Source organism: Balaenoptera musculus, chromosome 19 (assembly GCF_009873245.2).
Source record: "Balaenoptera musculus isolate JJ_BM4_2016_0621 chromosome 19, mBalMus1.pri.v3, whole genome shotgun sequence".
Classification (NCBI taxonomy): domain Eukaryota; kingdom Metazoa; phylum Chordata; class Mammalia; order Artiodactyla; family Balaenopteridae; genus Balaenoptera; species Balaenoptera musculus.
Window position 1 is genome coordinate 10216378 of NC_045803.1, and position 13023 is coordinate 10229400.

At 49.6% G+C, this 13023-nt stretch overlaps 1 protein-coding gene across 1 annotated transcript in view; it reads left to right on the forward strand.

Moving 5' to 3' along the window:
* Positions 1–11680, forward strand: part of LOC118884677 (optic atrophy 3 protein) — a 43551-nt gene extending 31871 nt beyond the window's left edge. The window contains exon 2 of the mRNA XM_036832426.1: positions 8032–11680. Coding sequence (XP_036688321.1) covers positions 8032–8468 — 437 coding nt within the window. The 3' untranslated portion in view covers positions 8469–11680. The remainder of the gene's footprint in view (positions 1–8031) is intronic.
* Positions 11681–13023: the final 1343 nt, after the last annotated feature.

Sequence of the window (13023 nt, forward strand, 5' to 3'; positions counted from 1 at the left end):
TTGAGGAAACCTGAAAGAAAGCTGAGCCGTGCATCCACTCATTAAACTTTCCCCGAGTGCCTTCTCGATGCCCAGTGCTGGGCTGGGCATTTCTGGGAACCTGCCCTTAAGGAGCTACAGTCTAGCCTCCAGGCAGTGATAAAAGAGTTCCCTTGAAGCAGGGAGAGGCCAGAGGCCTCAAGGATCTTAAAAACAGTGAAACCAAAAAAAAAAAAAAAAAACAGTGAAACCAGCCTTTTTGGTGAAAGGTCAAACAAGGCTGGGTGAAACATATTTCTATACCCATTTTAGAAGCGAGGAGTTCTGCATCCATATTCTTTTTTTTAAATTCAACCTAGAATAAACAGCATCATGATGAGGGAAGCCCAGGGAGCTTTGGGAACCTAGAGGACGTGTCTGACGCAGCCTAGGTATCAGAGAGGGCTTCCTAGAGGAAGGGACACTCCAGGTGAGACCTAAAAGATGAATTGGGGCACAGTGGGAAAAGAGGAGTGGGGGAATGGTATCCCAGGCAGAGGTGAATTTAGGTGTGAGATGGAAGGGAGAGCAGAACGGGCCTGGGCCCAGCCCTTGCAGAGCGCATGATCCAGTGGGGGAGACAGATCTGTCACCAGTGACACCCAAGATTGATCAGGGTTGGGATGTTGGAGCCCAGGGAGCTAAGGATGCCCAGAGTGGGCATCTGACCTAGTCCTGAAGAAGGAAATACCTGAGACGCACCTTGAAGAACAACTAGGAGTTAGCAGGCATTTAGTAGAGGAAATCAACAAAATCAAAAGATGGTTCTTTGAAAAGATTAATACTACTCAAGGGGAAAAACACAAATTTCCATTAAAAGGGATGAAAAATGACACATTAATTCAGATCCTAATTCTAGGATGACAAGAGGATATTATGATCAACTTTAGCCAAAAAATTTGGCAATGTAGAGGAAATGGACAATTTCCTTGAAAAACACAATTAACAATATTGACACAAGAAAAAATAGAGAATCTGAATAGCCCTATATCTGTTAGAGACATTGAATCTATAATTTAAAACCTTCCCATAAAGAAAACCACAGGCTCAGACGGCTTCACTGGTAAATTCTTCCAAACATTTAAGCAAGAAAAATGTCATTACCCAAATTCTTCTAAATAATAGAGGAAGTGGAACACTTCCTTATTCATTTTATGAGTCCAGTAGAATACTGATACAACAACCTAACAGAGTCATTACAAGAAAGGAAAATTTTAGGCCAAGATCTCTTCTGAACATGGATTCAGATATCCTAAACAAAAATATTAGCAAATAGAATCCAGCATTAAATAAGAAAGATAATAAATTATGACCTAGTGGGATTTATTCCAAGACTACAAGGTTGGTCTAGCATTTGAAAAGCAATCAGATATGTGTGGGTCTAGTTTTGGACAGTCTGTTCTTTCCCAGTCTTCTATTTGTCCATCCTGGTACCAATACTATCTTGTCTTAATTACTTTAGCTTTGTAGTTAGTCTTGAAATCTGATAGTGTAAATCTTCAAACTTTGCTCTTCTTTAAATTTTTCTATTCTTAGGACCTCTGCATTTCCCCTAAATTTTAGGATCAACTTGTTCCCAACAACAGAAAAACTCATTAAGATGTTTATTGCGATAGACTGGGTGATGCAATGCCCTGTGATTCAGCAGTTTCACTCCTGGGAAACCTTTCTACTCTAGGCTCCCTAAATGCCCCTCAGTGGGGTATGGATGAATGAACCACATGGCAACACAGTGGATCTCACAGACATATTGCTGAGCAAAAGAAGTCAGACCAGAAAGAGTACAAATGATCTATCACGAAGAAGACAGAATAGGATTTAAAGAGAACATATCATCTATCATAAGAGGTCAGAATAGTGACGTTAAGGGTACTGACTGGAAGAGGGCTTGAAAGTGGGAGCCATTTGGAGTGTGGGAATGTTCTAGATCTTGATCTAGGTGATGCCTACATATTAAAAAATTATCCAGCTCTACACTTAACATTTGTGTACTTTGTATAAGTTATATTTTACTAAAAAGGAAAAAAAGAATGGATATAGGGAGGTCACTGGAAGGAAAGTCATTTACATAACTCAGTTGTATTTCTATATACCAGCCCCAACCAAATTGAAAATGAAATTTAAAATACCATGACAGGGAATTCCCTGGCGGTCCAGTGGTTAGGACTCTGCACTTTGCAGGGGGCACGGGTTCGATCCCTGGTGGGGGAACTAAAATCCTGCAAGCCAGCGGCGCAGCCAAAAAAAAAAAAAAATACCATGAAGAATAATGACAAAAAATATCATTACCTAGTAATAAGTAAAACCAAAGAGGTGTAAGACTTGCAGAGAAAATGAGAGGCTAAGTGGGGAGAGATACCACATTCGTGGATTGAAAGACTCAGTGTTGGGAAGATGTCACTGTCCTGAAAATGATCTGTAGACTCAGCGGAATTCCAACCAAAACTTAGGACAGTGGCTTTCAACCTTTTGACCATGTTCCAGTCACACACATATTTGTACAGTCACACACAAAACAAGACCAAAAGTTTTGTGAAACAGTACTTTCCTTGAGTACTTAAGATTGGCTTTGATGTTTTATTTTCTTTTTGTTGTTGTTGTATCTGTGAGCTTGGCTTGTTGTTGTTTTTATAAATTTATTTATTTACTTATTTATTTTTGTCTGCGTTGGGTCTTCGTTGCTGTGCGCGGGCTTTCTCTAGTTGTGGCGAGCAGGGGCTACTCTTTGTTGCGGTGCACAGGCTTCTCATTGCAGTGGTTCTCTTGTTGCGGAGCACGGGCTCTAGACACGGGGGCTTCAGTAGTTGTGGCTCACGGGCTCCGTAGTTGTGGCGCACGGGCTCTAGAGCGCAGGCTCAGTAGTTGTGGCGCACAGGCTCAGTAGTTGTGGCGCACGGGCTTAGTTGCTCTGCGGCATGTGGGATCTTCCTGGACCAGGACTTGAACCCGTGTCCCCTGCATTGGCAGGCGGATTCTTAACCACTGAGCCACCAGGGAAGTCCCTGTTGTTGTTGTTTTTTTAATTCCACATATAAGTGAGATCATATGGTATTTGTCTTTCTCTGACTTATTTCACTTAGCGTAATGCCCTCAAAGTCCATTGAATATTTTCTGTTATGTTGCAGGAAGGGGGACCCCTTCCAGGGCCTGAGAGTGGGCTGTTGTCTCACACTCAGAAATGAATTGTCCGAGGAGACACACGTGCTGACAAAGCAAAAGACTTTATTGCGAGGGTGCGCCTGGGCGGAGAGCAGGAGGGTAAGGGAACCCAGGAGGACTGCTCTGCCACGTGGCTCACAGTCTCAGGTTTTATGGTGATGACGTTAGCTTTCCGGTTGTTTCTGGCCAATCACTCTGACTCAGGGTCCTTCCTGGTGGCGCGCATCTCTCAGCCAAGATGGATTTCAGCGAGGAGGATTCTGGGAGGTTGGCAGGACATATTGTGTCCTCCGTCTTCCTTTTGACCCCTCCTGGGTTAGCTGTACAAGACATACTGTGGGCTGGCGTGTCCTCCCTCCCTTCAGCCCCTCCTGAATTCTCCCAGTTCGTTTTCGGTGGCAGCACCTCGTTCTTTATCAGAACCTCCTGTTGCGAGACAGCTCACGCAAGTGGTTATCACCGTGCCCGGCCGGGGCTGGCGGTTTCAGTCAACGGTTCCCTAACAATTATATTCTTGATTATATTTTTAATGCTGGTTTGTGCAACCACGTTGATCTCATGACCCACTCATGGGACAAGATCTGCAGTTTGAGAACTGCCATGCGAGGGAAGATCAAGTCATCCTAGAAAATCATTGTTCAGCTGCGAGCAAACTGACGTGCTCTGTGGAGTAAGGGTAGAGAAGCTGTCTGACCTTGATCCTGAGGACACAGCAAGGCGTCCAGGTGCTTCCTCCAGGCGGCCCTCCCTAACGCAGCCCATCACAGGGGCTCCTTTCTAGCTTAGTCACATCACACTGAACAGTGTTTCCACGATTGTCACCTTGTATGTGCCATTTGTTTTCATGTTTCTGACTTAGCTGATGCACAGAGTACAAGGGGCCGTATTATAGCCACCGAACAGCCTGTATGTTAAATCCTGATCATGTGAAAGGATGGTCTGGCCTAGGGAGACGTGGAGGGTGGAGAGGGGAAGCGGGGCTGCTCGTTTCCTCCCTGGCCATGTTGGGAGCTGAGGGAGATGGTGAAAAGAGTGTAAATACAAGAATAAGAAATATACAAATGTACAAATCATTTGTAGGAATGGGGAGCGGAGGGTCCAGGGAAAGACAGGCTGCATGGGGAGGAACTGGTGGGGCCGAGGGACCAACAGGAGATAATTGTATAAATACAAGCAGATTTCCAGCTGGAAAACTCAGAAATAGAGATGAGCAACGTATGCTTATTATCAGAAGTCAAGGAGAGGATGCTGGGAGACGAAAAGGCCTGTTAGGGCGAGATTTAGAGGTATGTTTGAGGGATCAGGACTAGGTGGGGGGACTACTTTGGCTATTTTCTTTTTTGTTCCAACTACTTTTTTTTTTTTTTTTTTTGGCCGTGTTGCTCGGCATGTGGGATCTTAGTTCCCCGACCAGGGATTGAACCCACGCCCTCAGCAGTGAAATTGCGGAGTCCTAACCACCGGACCGCCAGGGAATTCCTGGCTTTTAATTTTTTATTTTTTTTTTTAAATATGTGGTTTGACACAAAGTTTGAATGCAAAGTTAAATTTTTTTTAAAATATTAATTAATTAATTTTGGCTGTGCTGGGTCTTCGTTTCTGTGCGAGGGCTTTCTCTAGTTGCGGCAATTAGGGGCCACTCTTCATCGCGGTGCGCGGGCCTCTCACTATCGCGGCCTCTCTTGTTTCGGAGCACAGGCTCCAGACGCGCAGGCTCAGTAGTTGTGGCTCACGGGCCCATTTGCTCCGCGGCATGTGGGATCTTCCCAGACCAGGGCTCGAACCCGTGTCCCCTGCATTGGCAGGCAGACTCTCAACCACTGCGCCACCAGGGAAGCCCCTGGCTTTAATTTTATAGTTTGAGTACTTGATTTTCATGCAGTGCGTTACTTTTATTAGTGAAAAGAATGGTAGTCTTTTGGGTTTTTGTTGTCTTTTACCCAGCTCCTGATTACTGCATGGAGGACAGTTGCAGGGGGTGAGGCCGGGGCTGGCAGATGGGGAGGAAGCTGGGGCAGGGACCCATTGACGCAGTCAGCGAGATGTACTGAGCACCATCTGTGTGCCTGGCCTGGCTCTGGACAGGGCTAGGGACACAGCCATGACTGTGACAGCCCTGGGCCCACCTCGTGGGGCTCACAATCCAGCGTGGAGACGGAGTGCAAACAACTGGCTGGATGACAGGATCATTCCCAGTTGTGATAGGCGCTTTGAAAGGAATACACAGACTCATGGGAGGGCTGGAGGGTCCCTGAATAGGGAGGTCAAGAAGGGGACATTGGTCAGAGCCGGGACAGAGCCTGGACCAGAACAGTGAAGGGGGTGTGGCGTTAAGAGGCAGCAGGGGGCTTCCCTGGTGGCGCAGTGGTTGAGAATCTGCCTGCCAGTGCAGGGTGACACGGGTTCGAGCCCTGGTCTGGGAAGATCCCACATGCCGCGGAGCAACTAGGCCCGTGAGCCACAATTGCTGAGCCTGCGCGTCTGGAGCCTGTGCTCCGCAACAAGAGAGGCCGCGATAGTGAGAGGCCCGCGCACCGCGATGACGAGTGGCCCCCACTTGCCGCAACTGGAGAAAGCCCTCGCACAGAAACGAAGACCCAACACAGCCATAAATAAATAAATAAATAAATAAATAAATAAAAAAAAGAGGCAGCAGGGCTGGTGTGTGGGCATCATCTCCCCTTTACGGAGGAGCCTCAAAGTGGACCGCCATCACCCACACAGTAGGTGGCAGAGCCCCACGCGGACCTCAGGATGACCTGACGCTGGGACCTCAGTGTGGGAGGGTTCTTCGCAGCCTGGACCCCAGGAACCCCACAGCACCAGGGCCTACGTAACAATTAGTAGTAATGGTGACCGCGGCAGCTGGCATACTGAGAGGGCCCTGGATACACTCCTCGGATCTTACCACCGGCTCCAGGCAGAGCTTCTCAAACATTTTTCTACTTAAAAAAAAATTTTTTTTTCATGAAAACACACAAAAAAATTTTTTAATTTTACTCCTTTAAAAAATTGAAAAGTTTTATACCCTCTAGTGCATTTTCAAGTTGACAGCTAAAACTTCTGTTCATAAGTTCAAGTACCTGCAAAGGATATATTGGGTTGGCCAAAAAGTTCTGTAACATCTTATGGGAGGGCTTCCCTGGTGGCTCAGTGGTTAAGAATCCGCCTGCCAGTACAGAGGACACGGGTTTGAGCCCTGGTCCAGGAAGATCCCACATGCCGTGGAGCAACTAAGCCCGTGTGCCACAACTACTGAGCCTGCGCTCTAGAGCCCGCAAGCCACAACTACTGAGCCCGCGTGCCACAACTACTGATGCCCGCGCACCTAGAGCCCGTGCTCCGCAGCAAGAGAAGCCACCGCAATGAGAAGCCTGCGCACCACAGCTAAGAGTAGCCCCCGCTCGCCGCAACTAGAGAAAGCCTGCACACAGCAACAAAGACCCAACGCAGCCAAAAATTAATTAATTGATTAATTAAAAACAAACAAACAAACATCTTATGGAAAAACCCAAACGAACTTTTTCGCAAGCCCGGTAATTTCTGGTGTGTTAAGAATACTGAAATTTTTAAGCACCTGGAGCATCCTTTCTTTGAAGTATCTAATGCAATCCACATACTCTTGTGATGTGGTGCCTGCCAATGTCCAGTTTATAAGAAAAAAAAATGAGCAAGCTCTTCTTTTACAGTCGGAAATTTTACATTGTTCCTTTTTGTCCTTGAACTTATATTTACAGTTCCGTTTCCCACAGAATTCTATCTAATAAATGATGTGTCAGCAATCAAAATACGTACAGAAATTCAATTTTTAATTTGTTTAATTTCCTGAGACCATAAGATTCTAAATGTTAAAATATTTTCTCCTGGATTGAATTACCTTTAAAATTATTAGTCCACAATTAATTTAAAACATTTTATATTTTATGCATTTTCATGGATAATTATTAAACGTGAAAAGTAAATGATAGGTAGGAAATGAATCTCCAAATGAGCTAGAAAACAGGGCATCCCCAGTAATCCCATGTATCCTTGGATGAATGTTAACTATTATAGGAGTGAGTCAGGGTTCAGCATCAATTCGGCCTTGGTTTCTAAGACTCAAATGCTGAGAATCTCCCTTCACAAAGCAACAGCTGGGCAAGCAAGATTTTGTTCCAGCAGCAGCCGTCACCTCTGAGCTTCTTCCAAGGCATGTGCCCAAAACCTCACCGTGAAAAGCTCACAATTCTTATTAGCTCCATCTTCAGGGCCGGTGAAGATCTCGGATGGGAGGCACCGGACTTGCAAAGAGGGTTGGTCACCCTGTGCTCACAGTCGCGTAGCATCGATTCCTACATTTCTGTTGCCCTTTCTTTGGATCCAGGAGGTCCCTCTCCGTTGCAGCCCTGATTTTGCATTTGGGGAAGGTCTGGAAAGAAAGGGGGTCTGCCTTCTTGGCAGTGGGTGGGGCGACGGTGCCGGGGGAGGTGGCTCGAGGGACAAGCAGAACGAGCTAAGCTTCCAGCAGTTGACCCTTTCTTTACACCTTCCTGGGAGTTTGCAGCCTGCGAGCGCCTAGTGACCTTCCGGGGGCTTGGTCCCCAGTCTCAGGACCTCTCCTCTGGGGCAGAGTTTCTCATTCCTGGCTCCTTGCCAGAATTTTCTGGGAGACTTAAAAAGATGCTCTGAAATTCACCCCAGGTGGGGTGACTGGCATTCCTGGGACCAAGCCAGGTGCAGGGGTCTTATTTAAAGTGCCCCCTGGTGATTTTGGCTGCTGTGTCCCCATTTCTCCCACCTGGACACCAAGGCGTGGAGGGGCGGGGTTGGCAGGGGGCTCCCAGTGCATGACCTGACCCCTCTCTTCCCCCGCAGTGTACCACTGGGTGGAGATGCGGACCAAGATGCGCATCATGGGCTTCTGGGGCACGCTCATCAAGCCGCTGAATGAGGAGGCGGCCGCCGAGCTGGGCGCCGAGCTGCTGGGCGAGGCCACCATCTTCATCGTGGGCGGCGGCTGCCTGGTGCTGGAGTACTGGCGCCACCAGACGCACCAGCGTCACAAGGAAGAGGAGCAGCGCGCCGCCTGGGACGCGATGCAGGACGAGGTGGGCCGCCTGGCGCTGGCGCTGGAGGCCCTGCAGGCGCAGGTGCAGGCGGCGCCGCCGCGGGGCGCCCTGGAGGAGCTGCAGGCGCAGATGCAAGAGGTGCGCGCCCAGCTCTGCGCCCCGGACCCGCCGCCCGCGCCCCAGGCAGAGCCCACGTCCCGGGAAGTGTCCTCATCCAAGGAAAAGGAGCCTGCCGAAGCCTGAACTTAGACGTGGCCCTGTGTGCCCTGATGTGGCCTTCTCCCTGCGTTACCCTACCTGTGCTGGCCCAGTGGAAACCACCGGGATGTGGATGGAACTTGGATTAGGTCACCCCATACTGACCCGTGGTACCTTCCACTGCGACCAGCCCCCAGCAGGTGAAGCGTTCCAACATAGCCCCTTCCAGCCTCTAGCTCATTTGGTACAGTCCGCAGTGCTGTCTCTCCAGCCCACTCCAAACCGCACAGACCTGTGGGGCCCCAGCCAACAGGACACCATGCTCACTCCTCTGGCAGAAGAAAACATGGAACCGGACTTGAGCCAAATCAACCTATCAGCCCTCCATTTACTCATCAGTGTTACTTTTCCCTGGGACTCTCAGCCTTTACATCGGAATACCTCCTTCCCTTTGTCAGTTGGTACAGGCTGTCGTAAGGAAACGCAGTGTCTTTCAGTGAGCTGCTGCCTCTCCCACCTTCTAAGGTGGGCTTTCTCTGGGCATCACTCCTCTTACGAGGGAAAAAGAAAGGGATCTTGGCTTGCAGTTGATCCATCAAATATTACACCTTTCACCTTAACCTGATCCGTGGTACCTTCCCCTGAGACACTCAAATGGAATATTCCAACAGAACCCCCCTCATCCTTCAGTCTACGGCACAACCCACTGGAATGGCTATGCAGGGTCTTCTGGTAATGCCCTACCAACCCTGCTTCTGGTGGAAAATTTGATCCTGTCTGTGGCTAGTCCGACCTGTCTTTCAGCCTCTGCCCCCTGTTAACCTGTCCTCAGAGTCCCTGGGCCTTTCCTGACGTGTCCTTTCCTACCGTCCCCACTGTCTTCTTCAGTGGCCTCTCTCAGGGGACTGCCGGCCGTGATCACAGCCCCCATGTTCCATCAAATCTATAGATCTCTGTGCTATTGCCTTCCTTCCCTGCGGCTCTGGACTGGTCCAACTGTCCGCCTCCTGCCTCCATAACCCCTTCTATCCCACTGGGCTAGGCCACCAGTTGGTCTTACCTTTGTTATTTAGTTTCCAGGGCTGCCATAACAAATGACCACAAACTCGGTGGCTTAAAACAACAGTTTATTCTTTCACAGTTCTGCAGGCCAGAGATCTGAAATCAAGGTGTTTGCAGGGTCACGCTCCCTCCACAGGCTCTAGGGGAGGATCCTTCCTTGCCTCTTCAGCTTCTGTTGGCCTCAGGCATTCCTTGGCTTGTGGCCCCCTATCTCCAGTCTCTGCCTCCATCTTCACCTGGCCTTCTTTTGCTCTCTGTCTCTTGTAAAGACTCCTGTCATTGGATTTAGGGCTTACCCTAAATCTAGGATTATTTCACTTCGAAATCCTTAACTGAATTACATCTACAAAGACTCTTTTTCCACATGAGCTCCCATAACTTTCCCTGGGTTAGGATGTGGACACATCTTTTGGTGGGCCACCATTCAACCCACTACACCTCCCCACCCCAGGAGTACGCTGGGACTCCTGCCAACCCCGTGGGACATTCAGGGAACCACAAGGGTGAGAGGAACAGTCCAGGAACCACCATTCATTACCTGGAGTCTCTTCCAGGACCCACCTCTGAAGCAGGAGGGGTCTGGGCCCCACCAGTCTGCATTCTTTCTTTCAGACTGTAGATGTTTCCCAATTAAAAGAGCCCTGGAGAGAGGAAGTCATCTGAAGGATGTGTCAGAGAATCATGATCTGATCTCCAAAATGAGTACAAGCCTCATTAAAATTAGGAGAGAAGCTGAGAGAGTTCTGATGGGGGTGAGTGGTAGAGCATCATCCAAGATGGGGAAACTGAGGCCCAGCAGAAGCGAAGGGACTTGCCCAGGGCCAACAAGCCAGTGAGGTGATGAAGCGGTAAGAGCAGAGGCAGGGAGGGAGATGGAGAAGGGATGCAGGGTGCTTGAGGGCACTGGTACAGGGCGAGGAGGAAGACGAGAGGGAGGTGGGTTACTGGGAGAGGGGCAAGAGACCTCTACACAGAGGCCAAAGGCACCCCAGGGGCAGCACTGAGAGTGGGGGGACAGTCCTCTGTCAGAACAGCCCCAGATTACACCCAAGATCTTAGCATTTAATGAATGAGGTTAGATCCATTCCACCTGGGCCCGTTTCCCAGCAGCTCTAGGTGAAGTGGGAGGGGCCAGCTTTCTCTCCCTTCCTTCCTCACCTCACTTCCCCAGCGGAGTGAAAATACTCTGGACACAAGACCTACCAGATAGAAAACCAAGAAACCAGGGTTCTGAAACAACATCTTAATTCCTTCTAGAAGAGCCCCCTCTGATGTAGAGGGAGCTGAGGGAGGTGGGCCCCAGGTAGGGGTGTCTTTAAAATTGGAAGTGACTTGATTGGGTTAAATGACGAGGGGAAGAAGGCAAGAGACAGAGCTACCACTGGATGATGGGGTGATTGATGGAGCCGGGTGGGCAGGCTTAGTGCCTGTTGCCATGGTTACCCCAGGGCAGTCCACTCTGGCACTGACACGTCTCTGGAGCACGGGTTGCAGGAGGCCAGGCACTGTTTTTACTGCCCTCCCCCACATCATGTCAGTGTCAATGACCCATCTCGTCAGTAAGGTGTGGTCATTATCAAAGTAGGTGGAGTTTATTGAGCTCTGGTTAGGTGCGGGGCACTGTTCTAAGTGCTTTACATAGTCCCCATAACATTTCTTTGTTGCCTTGATGAGGAGGAACCGAGGCACAGAGAGGGAAAATCACCTACCCAAGGTCACACAGGCGGGGAAGAAGCAGAGGTGGGGTGTGAAGACGAGCAGTCTGGGTCAGAACCCGTAACCCCTGCGCCATCCTGACCCTGACGTCGTGCTGCTCTCACATCTCCGAGACTCAAAACTCAGCCCTGACGTGTACTTACGTGTGGCGAGACCTCGTGGGATGCATCCGCTTCACCCACTGGGTGGGGGTGGGATCAGCATGTGTGGAAGTGGAAAGAGTCCCCTCTCAAAATGCACAAGGCCAGAGGATGCTTCATCGCTCTGGTTTCCTGCTAGCTAAAATTTTGTATACATTTGTGACTTGGGGAGAGGGGTTAGAATAAATTTGTAATCCAATTGGTTGTCTTCAAGTTGATGCATTTTTTTCCCCATATTTAAAAAAAGCCCTGTTAACCTGAGAAAAATATCCTTCGTTTATTCTTTCATTCAAGAAACTGTCACCGATGGGACTTCCCTGGTGGCGCAGTGGTTAGGACTCCACGCTCCCAATGCAGGGGGCCCGGGTTTGATCCCTGGTTGGGGAACTAGATCCCACATGCATGCCACAATTATGGAGCCGGCGAGCCTCAACTAAGGAGCCCACCTGCTGCAACTAAGACCTGGCACAACCAAATAAATAAATAAATATTTTTTTAAAAAACCAAAAAACTGTCTGAGGTGCCCACCATGTTCTGTGCAGTGCTGGGGTCCCAGCCGTGACCGAGACCGCCCCAACCCTACCCTCGTGGGGGCTCACAGTTCAGTGGGGGGACGGATGCACATACAGACATTTCTTTTCCAGTGTTACCTGCCCTGTGGTTATTTGGGAAGAAGGGACCAGGCTGAATCCCAACTCCTCCCCTCCTGAGGGACTCAGGGCTTTAGGGCATTAAAAAGCAGAAACTCTTCAACACTGGCTCTCAAAAGCCTCATAGGATGTCCCAAGGGCTCTGCTTCTCCTATCCCCTGGCAGGCCCCACTGTCCCCTGTGCTGCTTTCCCTGTTGGGAAGGCCCTTGCCTGGGGAGAGCCGCCCCAGGAGAAGATGGACTTCGTAAAGCCTCCATATGAGCCATTGGCCCATGTGGTCATCTCTGAGCTAGCCACTGGCGCTGTGACTCCAGGCCGGGGTCCCCCAGCCCCAGTAGACAGAGGGAGAGAAGCACGTCCAGAGGAGAATCCAGAGGGCATCTTCCACCCGCTCGCTAGACAAATGTTGACCGAGCACCTGCTGTGTGCGTGGCCCCATTCTAGTAGCTGGGAGGAACGAGACAAGGTCACCGCCACCACGGAGCCGACATCTAGTGCGGGGAAGCAGACAATAAAGAAAAAAGAAAAATGATCCAGTGTCGGGGTGATGAGGGCTGAGAAGAAAGAGTTCAGGAGTGATAGGGATGGCTGATTTCGATCAGGTGCTCAGGGAGCAGGTGACACTGGAGAGGAGCTGCCAGAGAGTGTTGTTAGGATCTACAGAGGCCCCGAGGCAGGTGTGGGGCTCAGCCTTTCCCTGGAACGGCGGGAGGATCTGCTATCAGAATTGAGCCGGGGTTAGCGGACCAAGGGCCTGGCGCTGCCTGTCTTTGGGAACAAAGATTTATTGGGACATAGCCACACCCATGTGTTTATGTATATTTTTTATGGCTGCTTTTGCACGGCAATGACAGATTTGAGTCATTTGTGGTAAGTACCACATGGCCTTCAAAGATGCAAATATTTACTGTCAAGGCCTTTCCGTAAAGAGTTTACGGACCCTAGAACAGAGTAAGCAAGGGGAGAAGGATGGGCGAGGGGCTCAGGAGCACAAAGGCTGGCCCCCCTTTTGCCTCAGTTGGCACAGCTCT